The sequence below is a fragment of the Elephas maximus genome, chromosome 13, assembly GCF_024166365.1.
Source record: "Elephas maximus indicus isolate mEleMax1 chromosome 13, mEleMax1 primary haplotype, whole genome shotgun sequence".
NCBI lineage: Eukaryota > Metazoa > Chordata > Mammalia > Proboscidea > Elephantidae > Elephas > Elephas maximus.
Window position 1 is genome coordinate 54,111,385 of NC_064831.1, and position 21,483 is coordinate 54,132,867.

General features: G+C 45.8%; 1 protein-coding gene across 2 annotated transcripts in view; it reads right to left on the reverse strand.

The window, feature by feature from the left end:
* Positions 1–417: 417 nt before the first annotated feature.
* The window catches only part of DAPK2 (death associated protein kinase 2), a 156,436-nt gene continuing 135,370 nt past the window's right edge, over positions 418–21,483 (reverse strand). For both annotated transcript variants that reach the window (XM_049905644.1, XM_049905643.1), the window contains 3 exons: positions 10,477–10,566; positions 10,281–10,364; positions 418–607 (listed from right to left, as the gene is read on the reverse strand). In XM_049905644.1, the coding sequence (XP_049761601.1) occupies positions 527–607; positions 10,281–10,364; positions 10,477–10,566 (255 nt within the window). In that variant the 3' untranslated portion in view covers positions 418–526. The remainder of the gene's footprint in view (positions 608–10,280; positions 10,365–10,476; positions 10,567–21,483) is intronic.

The following is a 21,483-nucleotide window of genomic DNA, read 5'->3' on the forward strand; positions in this document are numbered from 1 at the left end:
TGGACCAGAGTTCCCCTCTCATCCGACACTTCTCTACCATTAGCCCTGCCCAGCTCAGCAGCCTGGCTTTCAGGAAGACAAGGAGGGCTTTTAAAGAGCCAACCTGGGACTCACCTCTGTCCAGGCTCCCAGGTGATGCTGTAACACACTCACGCCCCCACATCCACACACACACACACACACACACACACACACATATCCAGGTATGAATGATGTTTGTTTACATAGTTTGCTGAAGTCCACACCCCCACCCCAGGTCCTGAGGTTGGCAGACAGGTAAAAGCCTGTTTTGTGGAGAATTAAGAGCTTCAGGAAGGCTGGAGCCTTCTCTGTAGGAGACAGTCACAGCTCCCAGGGTCTCCCGGCTCCCCTGCAAACTCTTCTGAGTGCTGCTGGCCCTTCTCTCTTGCAAAGCGCTCAGGGATGCAGAATGCCTGGATGCTGGTGATGGTCTGGGTCCAACGGTCTGTGCAGAAGGGAGCCCCTCTGGGCCTGGGCCTCCCGGGCGGCACTGCCACCAGGCCAGCTAAGAGGTGCTACTCCTTCTCCGGGGGTGGAGGGCTTTCCTCCTGGCAATGTCCTCCTCCGCGTCACTCTCACAATTCCTCTGAAAATGAAAAAAGAGGCCCAGGGCAGGGCGTCATGAGATGCCAGGAGTGGGTCAAGCTGGGCACCCTGGGGTGCTACCCCTGAGTCAGGGACCTGGGAGCCAGGGAGGTGAATATTGAAAGGAAGCCTAGGGCTGCTGCCCAGAGACCAGTGTGGGGGCCAGAAGGAACAGAGGGCCCTGAAAGGCAGCCAGGCTGACCCGAGGCCGCCTTCAAGGAGGAAGGAAAGCAGGGAAGGCATCCGAGGGGAATGAGGGTCCAGGACAGACCACATTTTAATACCAGTGAAAGCTGTATTGGAGCCCTTTCTGGCTGCCACATGATCAAGACCACTTGCAGACGTGATCTGTGGGCTGAACTCAGCCTAGAGAGACTGGGAGCTGGGGAGTGAGCCACAGGGCTCCCCAAGATCTGACGGCCACCACTCCACACACCCTCTTTCTTAGCCGACTTAGGCTTCACCTTCAGCAGAGCTTCGTCACACATTTCTTCCAGGGAAATTGTTTCTGAGTTGAATTTTTATGAAGGAGAAAAGTAAAGTGCTGTTCTTCAGCAGGTACTTGGCTAAACCAGAGCTGAGGCAGCCACCCTGGAGGTTCTACTGCCTTTTCATTCAGGCCAAACCGATGTAGCCTAATTATCAAAGTTATTAAAATAAACGCTAATCCAGAAAGCCTTAAAAACCTGTTGCTGTCAAGTCCATTCTGACTCCTGGTGACCCCATGTGTTATAAAGTAGAACTGCTCCATAGGGTTTTCTTGGCTGTAATTTTTACAAAAGCAGATGGCCAGGCCTTTCTTCTGCAGTGCAATCAGGTGGGTTTGAACCATCAACCTTTAGGTTAGTAGTCAGGTGCAAACATTTGTGCCACCCAGGGAGCCCAGAAAGCCTTAAGCAAGTCAGAAAAAAGCCATTGTCAGGAAGGCGGGGCCAACATGGCGGACTAGGTGGACGCTACCGCGGATCCCTCTTGCAACAAAGACTCGGAAAAACAAGGGAATCGATCACGTACATAACAATCTACGAACTCTGAACAACAAGCACAGACTTAGAGACGGAAAACGAACAAATACGGGCAGACAGCGACCGTTTTCAGAACTAGGAGCCAGCGTACCAGGCGGCTCCATTAACATCCGAATACCCGGAGCCAGAGGGAGAATTCAGATAGGGATCTGACTGCATTTTTTTTAGCTGATTACCTGGAAAATCTAGTTTCCCAGTGATGGCTCGGAGACAGCAGTCCATATCAAACCACATAAAGAAACAGACCATGACAGCTTCTCCAACCCCCCAAACAAAAGAATCAAAATCTTTCCCAAATGAAGATACAATCCTGGAATTATCAGATACAGAATATAAAAAACTAATTTACAGAATGCTTAAAGATATCACAAATGAAATTAGGATAAATGCAGAAAAAGCCAAGGAACACACTGATAAAACTGTTGAAGAACTCAAAAAGATTATTCAAGAACATAGTGGAAAAATTAACAAGTTGCAAGAATCCATAGAGAGACAGCATGTAGAAATCCAAAAGATTAACAATAAAATTACAGAATTTGACAACGCAATAGAAAGTCAGAGGAGCAGACTCGAGCAATTAGAATGTAGACTGGGACTTCTGGAGGACCAGGGAAACAACACCAACATAGCTGAAAAAAAATCAGATAAAAGAATTAAAAAAAATGAAGAAACCCTAAGAATCATGTGGGACTCTATCAAGAAGGATAACTTGCGAGTGATTGGAGTCCCAGAACAGGGAGGGGGGACAGAAAACACAGAGAAAATAGTTGAAGAACTCCTGACACAAAACTTCCCTGACATCATGAAAGACGAAAGGATATCTATCCAAGATGCTCATCGAACCCCATTTAAGATTGATCCAAAAAGAAAAACACCAAGACATATCATCATCAAACTTGCCAAAACCAAAGACAAACAGAAAATTTTAAAAGCAGCCAGGGAGAAAAGAAAGGTTTCCTTCAAGGGAGAATCAATAAGAATAAGTTCAGATTACTCAGCAGAAACCATGCAGGCAAGAAGGGAATGGGACGACATATACAGAGCACTGAACGAGAAAAACTGCCAACCAAGGATCATATATCCAGCAAAACTCTCTCTGAAATATGAAGGAGAAATTAAGATATTTACAGATACACACAAGTTTAGAGAATTTGCAAAAACTAAACCAAGACTGCAAGAAATGCTAAAGGAGATTGTTTGGCCAGATGAACAATAATATCAGGTACCAGCACAATACAAGGTCACAAAACAGAACGTCCTGATATCAACGCAACTCAAACAGGGAAAGCACAAAAACAAACAAATTAAGACTAATTCTTAAAAATAAATAAATAAATAAACAAAATAATACACACAACAGGAAATCATGGAAATCAATAGATAAACGATCAAAATAATCAAAAAGAGGGACTAAATATAGGAGGCATTGAACTGCCAGATGGAGAGTGATACAAGGCGAAATAGAAGGATACAAGTTAGGTTTTTACTTAGAAAAATAGGGGTAAATAAAAAGGTAACCACAAAAAGGAATATCAATTCCATAACTCAAGAAAAAAGCCAAGAAAAACGTAACGACTCAATAAACACAAAGTTAAACATTATGAAAATGAGGATCTCACAAGCTACTAAGAAAAACGTCTCAGCACAAAAAAGCATGTGGAAAAATGAAATGGCCAACAACACACATGAAAAGGCATCAAAATGACAGCACTAAAAACTTACTTATCTATAATTACGCTGAATGTAAATGGACTAAATGCACCAATAAAGAGACAGAGAGTCACGGACTGGATAAAAAAACACGATCCATCTATATGCTGCCTACAAGAGACACACCTTAGACTTAGAGACACAAACAAACTAAAACTCAAAGGATGGAAAAAAATATATCAAGCAAACAATAAGCAAAAAAGAAGAGGAGTAGCAATATTAATTTCTGACAAAATAGACTTTAGACTTAAATCCACCACAAAGGATAAAGGAGGACACTACATAATGATAAAAGGGACAATTGATCAGGAAGATATAACCATATTAAATATTTATGCACCCAATGACAGGGCTGCAAGATACATAAATCAAATTTTAACAGAACTGAAAAGTGAGATAGACACCTCCACAATTATAGTAGGAGACTTCAACACACCACTATCGGAGAAGGACAGGACATCCAGTAAGAAGCTCAACAGAGACACGGAAGATCTAATTACAACAATCAACCAACTTGACCTCATTGACTTATACAGAACTCTCCACCCAACTGCCACAAAGTATACTTTTTTTTCTAGCGCACATGGAACATTCTCTAGAATAGACCACATATTAGGTCATAAAACAAACCTTTGCAGAATCCAAAACATCGAAATATTACAAAGCATCTTCTCAGACCACAAGGCAATGAAGCTAGAAATCAATAACAGAAAAACGAGGGAAAAGAAATCAAATACTTGGAAAATGAACAATACCCTCCTGAAAAAAGACTGGGTTATAGAAGACATCAAGGAGGGAATAAGAAAATTCATAGACTGCAACGAGAATGAAAACACTTCCTATCAAAACCTCTGGGACACAGCAAAAGCAGTGCTCAGAGGCCAATTTATATCGATAAATGCACACATACAAAAAGAAGAAAGAGCCAAAATCAGAGAACTGTCCCGACAACTTGAACAAATAGAAAGTGAGCAACAAAAGAACCCATCAGGCACCAGAAGAAAACAAATAATACAAATTAGAGCTGAACTAAATGAATTAGAGAACAGAAAAACAATTGAAAGAATTAACAAAGCCAAAAGCTGGTTCTTTGAAAAAATTAACAAAATTGATAAACCATTGGCTAGACTGACTAAAGAAATACAGGAAAGGAAACAAATAACCCGAATAAGAAACGAGAAGGACCACATCACAACAGAACCAAATGAAATTAAAAGAATCATTTCAGATTACTACGTAAAATTGTACTCTAACAAATTTGAAAACCTAGAAGAAATGGATAAATTCCTGGAACAATACTACCTACCTAAACTAACACATTCAGAAGTAGAACAACTAAATAGACCCGTAACAAAAAAAGAGATTGAAACGGTAATCAAAAAACTTCCAACAAAAAAAATTCCTGGCCCAGACGGCTTCACTGCAGAGTTCTACCAAACCTTCAGAGAAGAGTTAACACCACTACTATTGAAGGTATTTCAAACCATAGAAAAAGACGGAATACTACCCAACTCATTCTATGAAGCTACCATCTCCCTGATACCAAAACCAGGTAAAGACATTACAAAAAAAGAAAATTATAGACCTATATCCCTCATGAACATAGATGCAAAAATCCTCAACAAAATTCTAGCCAATAGAATCCAACAACACATCAAAAAAATAATTCACCCTGATCAAGTGGGATTTATACCAGGTATGCAAGGCTGGTTTAATATCAGAAAAACCATTAATGTAATCCATCACATAAATAAAACAAAAGATAAAAACCACATGATCTTATCAATAGATGCAGAAAAGGCATGTGACAAAGTCCAACACCCATTTATGATAAAAACTCTTACCAAAATAGGAATTGAAGGAAAATTCCTCGACATAATAAAGGGCATCTATATAGAGAAATGCAAAGCCAACAGCCAATATCACTCTAAATGGAGAGAACCTGAAAGCATTTCCCTTGAGAACGGGAACCAGACAAGGATGCCCTTTATCACCACTCTTATTCAACATCGTACTTGAAGTCCTAGCCAGAGCAATTAGGCTAGACAAAGAAATAAAGGGTATCCAGATTGGTAAGGAGGAAGTAAAGCTATCACTATTTGCAGATGACATGGTCGTATACATGGAAAACCCTAAGGAATCCTCCAGAAAACTACTGAAACTAATAGAAGAGTTTGGAAGAGTCTCAGGCTATAAAATAAACATACAAAAATCACTTGGATTCCTCTACATCAACAAAAAGAACACCGAAGAGGAAATAACCAAATCAATACCATTCACAGTAGCCCCCAAGAAGATAAAATACTTAGGAATAAATCTTACCAAGGATGTAAAAGACCTATACAAAGAAAACTATAAAACTCTGCTACAAGAAATTCAAAAGGACATGCTTAAGTGGAAAAACATACCCTGCTCATGGATAGGAAGACTTAACATAGTAAAAATGTCTATTCTACCAAAAGCCATCTATACATATAACGCACTTCCAATCCAAATACCAATGTCATACTTTAAGGGGATAGAGAAACAAATCACCAACTTCATATGGAAGGGAAAGAAGCCTCGGATAAGCAAAACATTACTGAAAAAGAAGAAGGAAGTGGGAGGCCTCACTCTACCTGATTTCAGAACCTATTATACAGCTACAATAGTCAAAACAGCCTGGTACTGGTACAACAACAGGCACATAGACCAATGGAACAGAATTGAGAACCCAGATATAAATCCATCCACATATGAGCAGCTGATATTTGACAAAGGACCAGTGTCAGTCAATTGGGGAAATGATAGTCTTTTTAACAAATGGTGCTGGCATACCTGGATATCCATTTGCAAAAGAATGAAACAGGACCCATACCTCACACCATGCACAAAAACTAACTCCAAGTGGATCAAAGACCTAAACATAAAGACTAAAACGATAAAGATCATGGAAGAAAAAATAGGATCAACCCTAGGAGCCCTAATACAGGGCATAAACAGAATACAAAACATTACCAAAAATGATGAAGAGAAACCCGATAACTGGGAGCTCCTAAAAATCAAACACCTATGCTCATCTAAAGACTTCACCAAAAGAGTAAAAAGACCACCTACAGACTGGGAAAGAATATTCAGCTATGACATCTCAGACCAGCGCCTGATCTCTAAAATCTACATGATTCTGTCAAAACTCAACCACAAAAAGACAAACAACCCAATCAAGAAGTGGGCAAAGGATATGAACACACATTTCACTAAAGAAGATATTCAGGCAGCCAACAGATACATGAGAAAATGCTCTCGATCATTAGCCATTAGAGAAACGCAAATTAAAACTACGATGAGATTCCATCTCACACCAACTAGACTGGCATTAATCCAAAAAACACAAAATAATAAATGTTGGAGAGGCTGCGGAGAGATTGGAACACTCATACACTGCTGATGGGATTGTAAAATGGTACAACCACTTTGGAAATCTATCTGGCGTTATCTTAAACAGTTAGAAATAGAACTACCATACGACCCAGAAATCCCACTCCTCGGAATATACCCTAGAGATACAAGAGCCTTCACACAAACAGATATATGCACACCCATGTTTATTGCAGCTCTGTTTACAATAGCAAAAAGTTGGAAGCAACCAAGATGTCCATCAACGGATGAATGGGTAAATAAATTGTGGTATATTCACACAATGGAATACTACGCATCGATAAAGAACAGTGACGAATCTCTGAAACATTTCATAACATGCAGGAATCTGGAAGGCATTATGCTGAGCGAAATGAGTCAGTTGCAAAAGGACAAATATTGTATAAGACCACTATTATAAGATCTTGAGAAATAGAAAAAACGGAGAAGAACACATACTTTTGTGGTTACAAAGTGGGGAGGGAGGGAGGAAGGGAGAGGGCTTTTTATTGATCAATCTGTAGATAAGAACTGCTTTAGGTGAAGGGAAAGACAACACTCAATACAAGGAAGGTCAGCCTAATTGGACTGGACTAAAAGCAAAGAGGTTTCCGGGATAAAATGAAAGCTTCAAAGGTCAGCGAAGCAGGGGCTGGGGTCTGGGGAACATGGTTTGAGGGGACTTCTAAGTCAATGGGCAAAATAATTCTATTATGAAAACATTCTGCATCCCACTTTGAATTGTGGCGCCTGGGGTCCTAAATGCCAACAAGTGGCCATCTAAGATACATCAGTTGGTCTCAACCCACCTGGAGCAAAGGCAAAGGAAGAACACCGAGGTCACACGACAACTAAGAACCCAAGAGACAGAAAGGGCCACATGATCCAGAGACCTACATTATCCTGAGACCAGAAGAACTAGTTGGTGCCCGGCCACAATCGATGTCTGCCCTGTCAGGGAGCACAACAGACAACTCCTGAGGGAGCAGGAGACCAATGGGATACAGACCCCAAATTCTCATGAAAAGACCATACCTAATGGTATGATTGCGACTAGAGGAATCCCAGAGACAATGCTCCCCAGAACTTCTGATGGCACAGGACAGGAACCATCCCCGAAGACAAATCATCAGGCATGAAAAGGACTGGTCAGTGGGGGGGAGAGAGATGCCGATGAAGAGTGAGCTAATTAAATCAGGTGGACACTGGAGAGTGTGTTGGCAACTCTTGACTGGAGGGGGGATGGGAAGATAGAGAGAGAGGGAAGATGGCAAAATTGGCACGAAACGAGAGACTGTAAGGGCTGACTCAATAGGGGGAGAGCAAGTGGGAGAAGGGAGTAAGATGTGTGTAAACCTACATGTGACAGACTGATTGGAATTGTAAATGTTCACTTGAAGCTTAATAAAAATTAATTATAAAAAAAAAAAAGCCATTGTCAGATGTCCAGTTTTGATGCTTTCTAAACAAATGGGCCTATCATTCTTTTTTTTTTTTTTTTTTTAAGGAAAGTCCCTTTGGGAAAACTGTAAAACAGATGTCTGGAACCCAATCCTTTTCCATTTGTAGGGTGTGGCATTGAGTTGATGGTGCTGAGTAAAAATAGGACTACTTAAAAATGTTTGCATAAGGACAAAAATTAGGAAAGAAGTTTACAATTTTTCTCAATTACTCCCAGGTCCTCTCACCATGGATTGCATTGTACCCAGCAGCAAGGCCAGGGGTTCAGCCGAAAGGCCTGCCTGCTGCCTGTCACGTGCCTTCTCAAGTCCTATTCTATTTCCCCTGGCCTGAGCCAGCTGGAAATCCAAGGTCGATCAACTTTAGCCAAATACATCCTAGACCAAGCCTGGCTATGACAATAAAAATAACTTGAGCTCTACTGATTAGTAACTTTTTAGTATGAGTCAGAGCCAAACAATAAAAAAGTAAGCTGGGGAAAAGTCCACCTGTCATTAACAGGGATTTTCAGAGGGAGAGAGGCCTGGGAAGGGATACAGCTCAGCCAGGGCCATGTGGATGTTCCAGGCTTGCTGTTGTGTGGCATCAAGTAGAACGGCCCCACAAGGCTTCCCAGGCTGTAATCTTTTTTTTAATTTCTGATTCAAAAATTTGTATACATATTGTTTTGTGACACTGGTTGCAATCCCTATAATCTTCCTGGGAACAGGTCTCTAGGTCTTTTCTCCCATGGAGCTGCTGGAGGGCTCAGACCACCTACCATTTGATTAGCAGCCAAGAGCTTAACCATCACGTCACCAGGGCTTTCTGTTTCAAAGCCTGAGCAAGAGCAGGAATCAACAAGAGCTCAGGCTGAAGAAAGAGGACCCAGGGTGTGTGTGGAGGGATGGGGGAGCTGCAGGGGCTGTGCTGTCTGTGGGGCTGAGCGTGGTGCATCCTGAGGCTGATGGGGCTGCCAGTCTCAGGCAGCTGCCCTCCAGCCCCTTCCTGAGCAGGGAGCCCCTCCCATCCTGACTTGTGCCATCCCAGACACTGCTGGACCCCTTCACTGTGCTCCGTGAATGGTGGGGAGAGGCTATCCAGGGAACCCCTACCAGTTGAAATACTAACGCACACTGGCTCTGCATTCTAAAATCTACAAAAGGATTTTAAACACCACTGCTAATAATTGCTAACACTTGTTCTAAGAATATATCATTATTTAATCCACATGATTACCCTTTGAGGTCCCCCCAGTGCCATTGAGTCAATTCCTACTCATAGGGACTATTATTAACCCCATTTTACAAATGAGGCAATTTTGGCACAGAGAGGTTAAGTGATGTCTCCAAGGTCACACAGCTAGTAAATGCAGATTTGAATCCTGACAGTCTGGCTTCAGAGGCCACACTCTTGACCAGTATATCATAAGCCTCTCCTTTTAAATGTACATAAAACTATAACAAGCTAATCAATATGTCATCTAAATCCTGTTATTAATATCCTTGATAATTCTAATCTAAAGCAAAACAGAAATGGAAAAGTGGAAAACAGAATCAGAAACTCCCATTCTAAAGTAGATTTGTGGACTGTCAGGAACAATGGTGGTGTAGTGGTTAAGAGCTCGGCTACTAACCAAAAGGTTGGCAGTTTGAATCTTCCAGCCACTCCTTGGAAACCCTATGGGGCAGTTCTGCTCTGTCCTATAGGGTCACTACGAGTCAGGATTAACTTGATGGTAACAGGTTTCGTTTGGTTTTTTTGAGGTAGCATCATTATCCAGAGTCCCCACGGTCCCCAGTGGGCTGGGGAAAGGCTGGGGGTTGTGGAGTGGCAGCAGCAGCTCTTTTGGAGCCCCCGCCCCGCCCCCAGAAAAGAATTTGAGAACCTCCAAAAGTTCACCCTGCCGGGTCAGAGAACTCCCTTCCAGAACCACCCCAGAGGGCCTCCCTGAACACATGGCTTCTTCTGACCACGCTCCAGCCTCCAGTGCAGCAGAGAACCAGACCAGTGGGAGCTGGCTGGAAACAGTTAAAAGCCACCTGTCTCAGGGGGCAGGGGCAGGGGCGGGGGCTCCAGGAAGAGGGCACTGCATTTACCCACCAGGTCCTCATCTGGCCTCAGGTGCACCTTCTTCATCAGGGAGCGGGTGAGGTGGTTACACAAGGAGACAATGCTGAAGGACAGCTGAAAGGAAGAAGAGAGAAGGAACCGCAGGTGAGACTGTGCACGGAGACCTGGGGAGACACCAGGAGCCCCGCCTGTGCCCCCTTTTCCCCCCACCCCGACCCTGACATACCTTCCATCGCCGGCGCACATACTGCTTCTTGAAGTTCTCCAAGTTGATCAGGGACTCCCTGCGCACCATGGCTTGCTGGTTGTCCACGGGCTGAGAGACAAAGCAAGGAGTGGTGGATGACGCTGGCCTTTTAATGGCACCCCCATCTTTGCAGAACCCCCAACCACACACAGTCCTTCGCCCGACCCTGGCGCCTCCTCACCGGGCAGGGCGTGCAGCCGGAGCATAGCAATATGGCCACACGGCTACAGATGTCTCAGCTATTCAGGAGATGCCCTTGGTGCCCCTGAGCTATTATTACCTCAGCCAGGCACACAAGCCTGTTTGGCAGGAGGCTCAGCCTCTGCTGAAGGGGAAAAGCAGGAGGTAGGGACATTAATCACAGGGCCACTTTCAGGGGGACGGTCATTTTACACCAGTCCAGGAAGCCCAGCGTACACTGGGCCAGTCCGGGACTTAGCAAAATGGGTGCCTTGTTGGCAGATGGGGCATTGTTAGCTGCCGCAGTCAGCCCCTGACTCATAGTGACCCCATGCACGATGGAACAAAATGCTGCCTGGTCCTGTGCCATTCCCACGATCAGGTGGGGATTGGACCATTGGATCCATACAGTTTTCCCTGGATGGTCTTCAGAAGTAGGTTGCCAAGCCTTTCTTCCTATTTCATCTCAGTCTGGTTGTTCTGCTGAAAGCTGTTCAGCATCATAGCAACATGCAAGCCTCCACTGACAGATGGGTGGTGGCTGCACATAAAGTGCACTGGCCAGGAATCGAACCTGTGTTTCCTGCATGGAAGGTGAGAATTCTATCCCTGAACCACTAATGCAACCCAGAGAGGGCATTACCCAGTTGCCATCAAGTCAATTCTGACTTGTGGCAACCCCAGGGTTGCAGGGTAGAACTGCGCTCCATAGGGTTTTCATGGCTGTAACCTTTCAGAAGCAGATGGCCAGGCCTTTCTTCCCAGGCACCACTGGGTGGGTTCAAGCTGCTCACCTTTTATTTAGTAGCTGAGCAAGTAACTATTTGTGCCACCCAGACAGGGCATAAGTACTCCACTAAAAAATAAATTGAAGGCAACAGTGACATCAATGGGAATAGAGAAGTGACGGGCCAGCAGTCAAGGCTCAGCTTAAATCCTGCCTCCTCCAAGAAACACGGCATGGCTTGTTTTAGCCTCAGTTTTCTCATCTGTAATACTGAGCTATTAACACCATGTCACTGGGTTGTTTGTTAGGGATTAAATGAATACAGGTATGTAAGGTGTTAGCACTGCTCAGTTAATAGCAATAAATTATCATTAGTCTTCCTGCCCTCTCCGTGCCCTCTTCAATGCTCCCTTTTGTAAAATGAGGTTTTCCTGGGTCAAGAGATGAGCTTCAGGGGTTTTGTGAATCTCCTGAAGTGGTTTGCAAATTTTAGTGTGTAAATTTGGTACACGAGTGTTCATAGCATTGTTGTTCATAGTAGCCAAAAAGTGGAAACAACCCAAATGTCCATCAACTGAGGAATGGACAAACAAAATGTGACCTATCTATACAATGGAGTAGTATACAGCCATAAAAAGGGATGACCTACTGATACATGCTACAACACAGACGAACCTTGGAAACCTGGTGCTGAGTGAAAGAAGCCAGACACAAAAGGTCACATATTGTATGATTCCATTGATATGAAATGCCCAGAATAGGCAAGTCCATAGAGACAGAAGGTAGATTAGGGGTTTCCGGGGGATGGAGGGAGGGAGGAAACGAGGAGTGACTGACTGCTAATGGGTATGGGGTTTCTTTTTGGGGTGGTGAGAAGGTTCTGGAATTAGATAGTGGTGATGGTTGCATAACTGTGAATATACTAAATGCCACTGAATTGTACACTTTAAAATGGCGGATTCTCTAGTATGTGAATTATATCTCGATAAAAAAAAGTAGTGTGTATGTACAGACAAGCATTTCTTCTGAGGACAATCAGTGGCTTTCATCGATTCTTAAGGACTCCATGACCTCAAGAAAATGAAGAACTGCCCGGAAGGATACACAAAGTCCCATCCGGCTCTGTGAGTTCTCTTCCCTCTTACAGCCTTATCCCTGCCATACCTCATTTAGCCCCTGGGTGAGTGCTCAGGGAGGTGGCTCACTGATTCCCGAGTCCTGGCCTTGTCTCCTAAATACACTTGCAGGGACCTCCATCCATTCTTGCTTATTGTTCTTCATAAACAACATGAAGAGGCTGTTAGGCACTAGGAGGAGGCCAGTGCATATTGTGACCCATTCTGCTTTGCACTTGACATCTTCTGTCAGGAGGCCACTGCCATGTCCCCACCTCCCACCCCTGGAAGGCCTCTGTGATGAATAATGTTGTATGTCAACTTGGGTGGGCCATGATCCTCAATGGTTTGGTAATTATGATGTAGTCTGGCAGCTTTTTAATGATGTAATCATCTCCATAATAAGATCTGATATAATGTGATCACCTCCATGATGAGATCTGTTGTGAGCAGACTGTTAAAAAGGAGTTTCCTTGGGGGTGTGGCCTGCATCCAATATAGGTGGACTTACTGGCAAGGCTTGCTGGCTTTTGTTTGGTCTGGATCCTGCAGCTGGCTCCTGTTCATCTGACCTCCAGTTCTTGGGACTTGAGCTAGCACCTTACCTGCCATCTTTCTGGCTAATCTTGGACACGTTGGCCTCCACAGCCTGTGAGCCAGAGGCCTGCTATCTGACCTTCCCATCTTAGATTCACCAGCACTTGTGGCTACATGAGTCAGGAGAAACTTCCAGCCTGACCCACAGACTTGGGACTTTCCAGCTTCTACAACTGCATGAGCCACTTTCTTTATATAAATCTTTTTTTATATATATTTATAAGCTGCGCTGGTTTTGCTTCTCTAGAGAACCCAACTTAAGACACCTCCATGTGTTTCAAAGCCCAGTTCAAATGTGGCTTCCTCCAAGACAGCTTCCAAGAAACTTCTCCCCCCAGGGCGACCAAAGCACACGTGTGCCCCTTTACTGTGGATAGAACCTTCTCACCAGCTTTGCAGTGGAGTCTTCCTCGACTGGCAAACAACTAAGGACACAGAAAGTAACTTCTTTCTGTTTATGTCACTGTTCCATTCCCTGTCTCCCACCCTCACCCAGAGCCTACAACAGTGGGTCCTCAATAGTTGCAGGTTAAACTGTTTCCCTGAGCTGCTGAAGAGACAAACTGGAATGAAATCCCAGGACCTGGGACCTGCCCACTCCCACTGCTGAGAGGCCCAGGTCCCTGACCAGCCCCATCACTGACAGACCAAGGAAGCCCTCGCTATGGCTCTTTGTGGGGAGCAGCGAGGTGTGGCGTTCTGTGGAGGCTCAGGGAGCAGGGAGGAGAGTGCAAACTGGATGGGGGTGGGGGAGGAGAAAGCTGGGGCCATTCACCCTCCAAAACTGGAGTTCAGTGGTTAGGGCCCAAGAGGACAGGAGGGGAAAGAGAGGAGGGGAGGGAAGGACAACACAGAGAAGGAGGAGAAGAGAAAAAAATGAGGGTGCTGAGAGGACCATCAGGCCATCCTTGCCACTCCCCACTCTTTCCTTAGCCACCTGTTACCTCCTCTGCTACACCTGCAAGACCAGCTCTGGGTCTAGGTCCACTTGGCAGGGAAACGCAGGAAGCAGAGGGCCATACGCCTGAGTACCAGGCCTGCTCCTCCTCTCAAACCTTCCAGTGGCTCCCCAGTGCACTGGGGATAGAACCCAACATCCTCATAGAGACCCCAAGGCCTGCACCATCTGCTCCTTTTCCAATCAAATTTCCTAGCTCTCTCCTTCCTGTACTTTCGGCTCCACTGACAGGTCAGTTTGATGAGGCAAAATTAGTAGACTCTGAGAGTAAAGAGGCCTCTTTTTGTCCACTTAGTTATTGGCACCCTTGTCCAGGAGAGGATGGGCACTTTGGCCAAACCCCAGGCCTGAAAGGTCAACAAGCAGGCTAGGAGAGTGGTGCCAGGTGCTGAGTAGTGGGACCCAATGAAGGCCGTTAATGGCAGATGATGCAATTACTTCTAGAGCCTTATCTATACGCTACACACAATGGCATGCACCCCCAGCAGGAGGCCATCCGCTATAAATCTGTCAGGCCAGCCTTTCCTCATCAATGGGCCTCCCTTGGTTACTAAGAGGCTAGCCAAGTGCTGATGCTGTAGGCTCAGCCTCAAAAGTCAGAGGAGTGTAAATTCTGTGACAAACTCTGTTCCCAGAAGGAATGTGGCATTACTCCTTTCGATTAAATTGGGGGGAGCGTGGGGGACATGGGGCTCTGCTCTACCTTCTTCTGATGCTCCCCTCTCTGTAAACACTGTGTTCCATCTAACCAGGTCCTAGGAATGTGGCTGGTGTCTTGGGAAAATGTTGGGAAGGGAGGTGAGAAGAAAACAAGCTGTGGCTGAAGTCAGGTTTTGTTTATGCAGATGTGGAGTGTGCTAGGTCAGCAGGGAGAGCCACCGAAGAGATAGACGAAGCAGCCGCCCTCCAAGGGATCGAAATGGAACCCTTCCTTTCCAGGGGAGGCGCCCCCCAGGGATGCTCTCTAAATACCACAACCTCCTCTAGAAACTGTAAACAGATGGCAACTTTTTAAGCCTCATCCGTGCCATTGCTCCAGCCCCATTCTCCCTGGAAAGCCAGGGCCATCCACCTGGAAACCCACTTGTGTTTCCTGCCCAGGACTGTCACTCTGGGCCTCGCTTCTTCACCTGCCTTAGCAAGTCTCTCTGAAGGCGGCCCCCACACCTGTCTCCCTTTCACCGACTGTTTCTATGGCTGGAGCCTGGGCCCTGCTGGCCTCATCCACCTGTTCTCCCAGGAAAGGAGCACAGGAGACTTATAAAGGAGCCAACAGAGCTGCAGAAAGGCTGTGAATGCAGGTTGTCCCCCACAGCCAACAAGCCAATGCAAGAAATGCCCATTTTCCTGCCTCTCCTGTTCTCACCTTTCTGAGTTAGGTCTCAACATGTACACATTCTCTTTTAATCCTCTTCTCTGGGACTGGCAATTTTCTGAGCAATTTTTTTGTCCCCAAGAAAATCTTTAAAAGCTGTCTCTCTGGTATTGTTACAAAAGACAATAGACTTCAGAGACATAACATCCAAATGTCACATGTGACCTGTGTTTGGACCGTGATTTGAACAAACCAACTATAACAGGGCACCTTTGCAAAAAGTGGGGAAATGAAAACGAAGGTGATATTAAGGAATTATTGCTGATTTTGTCAGGTGTAAAAATAGCATGGCGGTTATATTACAAAGACAAGTCTTTTCACAATAGCCAAAAGGCAGAAACAACCCAAATGTCCATCCAAGGACGAACGGATATCCATACTGTTGTCTTTGTTGTTGTGCGCCATTGAGTCGATTCTGACTCATAGTGATTCTATAGGGCAGAGTAGAACTGCCCATAGGGTTTCCAAGGAGCGACTGGTGGATTCGAACTGCTAACTTTTTGGTTAGCTATCCATATAATGAAATATTATTCAGACATAAAAAGGAATGAAGTATTGATACGTGCTACAATGGCTAAGCAAAAGAAATCAGTCACAAAGGACCACGCATTGCATGATCCCATTTATAGGAAATATTCAGAAGAAGTAGAGACAGAAAATAGAATAGCGATTGCCAGGGACTTGGGGGTGCCAGAGAAGAATAGGGAGTGACTGCCTAACGGGTGCGCGATGTTCTCTTGCAGTGACGGAAATGTTTTGGAACTAGACAGGTGGTGGTTGCGCAACACTGTGAATGTCCTAAATGGCCCTGAATTCTTCACTTTACAACGGCGAATTTTATGTTACATGAATTCATCTCAACGATTAAAAAAAAAATTTTTTTTTAAGTCCATGAAAAAGAAAAAAGGAATGTCCTTATCAGTTAGAGCTACATGCTAAAAGATTTTTATGAGTTAAATAAACCTAAAGTTTGCTCCAGGATCCTCCTGAGAAGCAAAGATGGCGAGACTTTGTCTTACATACTTTGGACACTTTATCAGCAGGGACCAGTCCCTGGAGAAGGACATCATGCTTGGTAGAGGGTCAGCAAAAAAGAGGAAACCCTCAATGAGATGGATTGACACAGTGGCTGCAACAATGGGCTCAAACAGTTGTGAGGATGGCACAGGGCCAGGCAGTGTTTCGTTCTATTGTACATAGGGTTGCTATGAGTCAGACCCAACTCGATGGCACCTAACAACAAGAAAGTTTGCTCTAAAATACTCCACAAAAATTGGTGGAGAGACAGATGAAAGTTGGTTAACCATGTCTTGAATAGTGTTGAAGCTGGTAATAGGTACATGGGAAACACCATTTTCTGTGCTTTTGTGCAAATTTTGAAAAATTTCCGTAACAAAAAGTTAAAAGCAAAAACTCTCCCTCTCTTTAGTCTCTGTGATGGCACCCGGCAGTTCCAGGTTTCTGACCCCAATCGGGGCTCACCCCCTGCAGCAGGGAGGGGTCGGCAAGCAGGGAGCCCTTCCCTGGGAAGGCTTCTGCTCTCTGCCACCCCCCCTCCCTTTTTGCAATTGGAATTCATCTCTCTCCTGTTTTCTGAAATATTAACCCATTGCTGTGGAGTTGATTGCAAGTCATAGTGAACCCATAGGACAGAACAGAACTGCTCCACAGGGTTTCAAAGGCTGTAAATCTTTATGGAAGCATACTGCCACATCTTTCTCCCACAGAGTGGCTGGTGGGTTGGAGCCACCTTTCTGTTTGCAGACGAGCGCTTAATCACTGTGCCACCAAGGCTCCTTATCTGAAATATTAGTTACCTCCACTTTATCTCTCACTACTGCCTTTCCCATCTCCCGCTTGGTCAGGTTCCCTCTGTCCCAAACACTGCATCTCTTATTCAGGGGTTGTCTCATCCTTATCTGTCTCCTCCCCCCTGAGCTGGAGCACAATCAAGGTTTGTTCAACTGAACTGGTCCCTTCTGCTCCCCCTGCTCCTTGAATATGCCTGCTGCTGAGTCTCCTCTACCGGGCAAAGAATCCTTTCCACAGGCCAAGAGTTTCCCAGGCCATTCAGCTCCACAGACATTTACAGGAGGTGGCAGTGGGGGTGATAGCTGGGCACAGAGCCACCTCGATCCAGACTGACTGGGCTTCGTGATCAAATGAGTTGGGGAACCGCCATCTTTGTAATCACCTACAGCGTATGTGGGGGGAGACACTCCATGGAGGAGGCCCTGGCTTCTGCTGTCATTATTACCCCCCTCCAGCCCACCCTGCCAGCCTCTGGCATCAGCACAATCACCAATTACCAGACTGTCTCCACCCTTCCCATCCAAAGGCAGACAATCATAGCCTGATGCATCTGCCTCGGAGCCGGGACAAGATGGTGCCTCCCCCAGCTGCTGACTCTCCCAGTGATTCTCATTGGGAATTATTGTTCAGGAAAATGTCACACACCACGCTCCCACCCTCTAAAGCCCAGGATGGTATTTGAGCAGAGCACAGAGGTCAACCTTTTAATTCACAGTCTGGTAAATTACAAACCTGCAGTGAGGGTAGAGGGGCATGCACACAGAGCAGCACCTCCTCCTAGGTACCAGAGACACAGTCCATGCGCCAACCCCATCCCCAGAGGTAACGCCGGCCTGCCCTCGCCTGCCACCGGTAAGATGCCAGTGGCTGGGCACGTGGACGAGTTAAGCAGGTTCTCCAGCTAGGCCTTCCGTAACACAGCGTATCCTTGGCCTCCTTGGGTTCCCCTCGGCATCAGGTTCTGATGCCAAAGGAGGGTGGGAGGAGGGCTAGCCAGGTGACAGAAGGAAGGTCACAATCTTCTCTGATTTTCCAGAAGATTTGGAGGGGAGTTCTCAGCTCACTTCCATTTGTCTTTAGACACTGTTTGTACAGAGAAGCGTCTGTTTACGAAACATCTAGATGAGCAGTAGTTACTGACAACTGGACGTGAACACAGGGAGCTGCAGTCCACTAACGTGAGAAAAACCACTTTTGGGTTCTGACCCCAGTTCTGGGGCTGACTAGTTGGTTGACAAGCCCAGCTTATAAGTGAGGGTGTAGGGGGCTCACCCCCAAGGGCTCTCTCAGCACAAACAGTGTGTGGCTGACCCCATGATTCTAAAACAGCCACTTCTCCTCCCACTCTCCCCCGTCTCCCTAACTCGAATCATCGCAACATTTCTCTCTTTTACTGCATTTTCTTTTGACCTTCACAAGAAAGTTTGCCCTGCTTTGCTGAATTGGCAGCTTGTGTCCTTAGGAGGCCTGGCTGGCTGGGGTAAAGTTCTGCTGACTTGACCCAAGGGACCTTTCATATTTGCATTGTCTGACGCCAAACAGTGTCACGGGGTCACTATGAGTCGGAATCAACTCGAGGGCAACGAGTTGTTTTTAAGCCAAATGAGTACACAAAGTCCTAGACAGGGCAGGTAAGTCCTTGGAAAGATTGTAGCTGGGTCATTGTACCAATTCTACCACGTTGGGTGTAGGGGGGAAAAACAGGATTTTTGTTGTCTTGCATTGACTCCAAGATGCACATTCTCAGATCTCTGAAGTCAGGATGCATCTCCAAGTCAATGGTGTTATTCCTTCAGTATCAGCTTGGAGTGAAGGTAGATACTCCCAGAGAGGACTACCCTGCTTCACCAGCCATCTGGGGCCAGCTAGCCCCAGATCGTTTTCCATTAGTCTCTCTACATGAGGTTTTGTGGATCACACTGAGAGTGCGAATCCAGAAAGCCAACCTATGTGAGCATGTCTGGCCTGGGGCTCCTACTGACAGGGGAGGGTTTTCCATCCCTCACTGAGTGTCTAGGTTGAGATACACAGGTTTCCTTGCCTTCCCTTTCTGTGTGGTGGCTTTATTTACCCTCTCACAGAGGATGTCCCAGCTCTATGGGGGGGTCTCTTATTGGACTCCCCATCTTGGACTTTTTTCTTTCTTAAACCAGTTGCTGTCAAGTCAATTCCAACTCATGGCAACCCCACGTGTGTCAGAACTGTGCTCCACAGGGTCCTCAATGGCTGCTTTTTCAGAGGTAGATCACCAGGCCTTTCTTCCAAGGTGCCTCTGGGTAGACTCAAACCTCTAACCTTTCGGTTAGCAGCTGAGTGTGTTAACCACTTGCACTACCCAGGGGCTCCTTTTTCTTTCTTAAACCCAAAAAACCCCAAACCCACTGCTGTCAAGTCAATCCCTACTCATTGCGACCCCATAGGGTTTCCAAGGGTATAAATCTCTATGGAAGCAGACTCCCATGGAGCCACTGGTGGTTTCAAACCACTGACCTTTCAGTTCACAGTCAATCACTTTAACCACTGTGCCATGCATCTTACAATCATGGTTTCTTACATTTCATGAAAAAGTTTCCATTATAAATATTATATATGATATTTGAATGACCCGGCATGCTAATAGAAACGGAAATGCAGTTTTAAGAAATGGTTTTATGGGATCAAAATCTCCTGGTCTCATCCTAAACCACTTCCTGCCTTCACTGCTCACTGGGCATTTCCTCTCAAGAGCTATTGACTAGCTGGGTACCCTTCAGTGACTTCCCAGGACTCCTGGGATAAAGGTGGAGCCATTTAACGTGGCCAAGCCCTGCCAGGTCTGGGATAAAGGCAGAATCCTTTAATATGGCCAAGACCTGCCAGGTCTGGGATAAAGGCAGAGCCCTTTAACGTGGCCAAGCCCTGCCAGGTCTGGGATAAAGGTAGAGCCCTTTAAAGTGGCCAAGCCCTGCCAAGTCTGGGGTAAAGGCAGAGTCCTTTAAAGTGGCCAAGCCCTGCCAAATCTGGGGTAAAGGCAGAGCCCTTTAATGTGGCCAAGCCCTGCCAGGTCTGCCCTGCCTCCTTTCCAGCCGTGTCTACACTGCACTCTTGTTATTTCTCTGCTCTCTAGTTTTCTTTCTGTCCTCACATTTTCAGCCTGTCCCCTCCTGCACAGCCTTGCTGCACAGCCCTTGCTGATGCCTCTGTCAGGAACACTTCTCTCTTCCTGGTTTGCTTAGCTGACCTCAGCTCCGGCGTCACCACATCACCACGTCACCCTGAATAGTTCCATCCCCCACTGTGGGTTCTTGCAGTACCACATACTTCTTTTTCACGGAATACGTCACAGTGCAGTGCTACCATGGTGATTTCTGATTAATGCTTGACTCCTTCACTGGACTGTGAACTCCACGATGGCAGGAAACGTGCCTGTTTTTACTCAACATTGTGTTCCCAGTGCCAGCAGAGGGCCTGGCCGTTGGTAGGAGCTGAAGAGCTATTAGTGCATGGACGGATGGCTGGATCTGTGCATAACCTGCGGCTCTGAGCAGACGATAAACTCCCTGAGGCTGCAGTACTTAGAGGGAGCAGAAAGGGCAACAGTCTTGTCATCAGATTTTCATTTTACTATTAATGACATGACTCTGGGTAAATCACATCCGCTTTCTGTTTCCTTATCTCCAAATTGGGAATGATATTTACACTACCCATCCACTTATTATCTGATAAGAGTGTTTGTGAGGCTGTGAAGGCATTTTGAAACTATACAGTCCGCCTCCCCCTCATCCCCAGGCCATAGAGCAGGGCCCACACTCCAGGATCTGGGAATACGAGTGGCTGACTGGCCCCTCCTTAGATCACAGAGTCCCCGGGGAGGCGTGCTCAAAGCTTTGGGTCATGAAGGGGCCACGGTGTCTTGTGCTTCCCAATATTGACATCCACCCTCCTCAAAAGTGCTCATAGAATTTCTCAGCCCTTTCAGGGCCCAATGCCCTAGGTACAGAAGAAAAGGAACCTATGGAATTCCTTTTGGTCTTCATTCTCAACACAAATTTGGGGCCCTTGGCCAGAATGGGGGAAAGAGTGGAGGAGGGTAAGATGCTGCTGCCTTCCCTCCTGCTCTCATAGCAACCGGGCTGGGCAGAAACAGTGAACCGCACCCTCTAGCACACAATTTTTGAGGCAATTGACTGAAGGATGTGGCATTCACCTGGCAGAGTACCTGACGTTGCTTTCTTTGCCTGTG